Raw genomic sequence first — 1,119 nt, 5'->3', positions numbered from 1 at the left:
ACCTTGACAGCGTGGAACAAACTTAGGAGAAGCCCCTGGTATCTCACCGGGGGATACACTGGCGCCTCATCGGGATGTTTCCGAGGCGAGTTCTGCACCATTAGTCAGTGTTTCGTTGGGCTGCGAGGCGCTTTTCATCGCAGGGGTTGGAGAGGGAGAGGGGGTTGTGATTAGGGTGAGGAGTGGGGATGCGATCGTAATGAGCGGAGAAGCGAGGTGGGCGTGGCATTCTGTGCCCACGATTGCTAGTGGGACGTGTCCTGATTGGTTGCAGGAGTGGCCGGAGGAGAGGAGGGGATGGATGAAGGGGAAAAGGGTCAATCTGAATGTGAGACAGATGTGGGATTAGCTGTGAGGGGTATGAAGTGTTTTGCGAGCGAGAATGATGTATGATCGCCTAAGCGCAGAACACCACTATATGATGTCAGGGGTTTGGGAGGTTGTGGTATCATAGTCCGAATCCACCATGACATCGGACCGGGTTCTGCATACTCGGCAATTAGCTAGTGGTTTAAAGTTTCTCCACAACCAAAACCCGAATTAGATAATTTGACCAAGTGCTACAATGCGAATACTAGATAAGCATTTAATACGCTTGGCTGGTCCTCTGCGCTGGTAGCTCCCCTCGTGGGCTGTAACAAGGCTAGGATTGCGCACGAACCCGCATCACCATCTCTTTCTGTCTAAAGATGACCTTCGCTTTACAGATCCTAGGGCCCCACAATTCCAACAAAAACTGTCGATCATACTCGGACAGCGAGCGCCATCTCTCCAAGTTGCCCGGCTACTAGATCTGAAAATTTGGCACCGCACCAGCAATGGCTGCCTCGCCTTGCCTAGCTTACTCTTACCATCTTCTGTACTAGCATATATTTCCGCGGTCCTATACAAATAGTCTCAGATTTACACACTCCCATCGAAATTCAATGCTTGAAAAACTAGCCAAACCCTCTGGACTCCCTCATCAATGGAATTTGGATTCCAGCTTGTGTCCCCTTCTTCCCTCCCGGGGAAAGCTTGGACATTACCATTTCTTTTGGTTCTGCACTCTACCTCCAGCATGAATTTCTCCTAGGATCTTTCCCCCGAGATGCTAATTTAAAATATATATGGGGGGGG

General features: G+C 50.1%; 1 protein-coding gene; it reads left to right on the top strand.

Moving 5' to 3' along the window:
• Positions 1–593, top strand: part of GSTUM_00003558001 (uncharacterized protein) — a gene marked incomplete at its 5' end in the record, with an annotated part of 1,398 nt that extends 805 nt beyond the window's left edge. Inside the window, 2 exons of the mRNA XM_002837149.2 lie at positions 27–76; positions 109–593. Of these exons, the coding sequence (XP_002837195.1) occupies positions 27–76; positions 109–349 (291 nt within the window). The 3' untranslated portion in view covers positions 350–593.
• Between the last annotated feature and the right edge of the window lie 526 nt (positions 594–1,119).

The sequence above is a fragment of the Tuber melanosporum genome, assembly GCF_000151645.1.
Source record: "Tuber melanosporum whole genome shotgun sequence assembly, scaffold_178, strain Mel28".
NCBI lineage: Eukaryota > Fungi > Ascomycota > Pezizomycetes > Pezizales > Tuberaceae > Tuber > Tuber melanosporum.
Note: the sequence above shows the minus strand (reverse complement) of the source record. Positions and strands in the feature narration are given on the sequence as shown.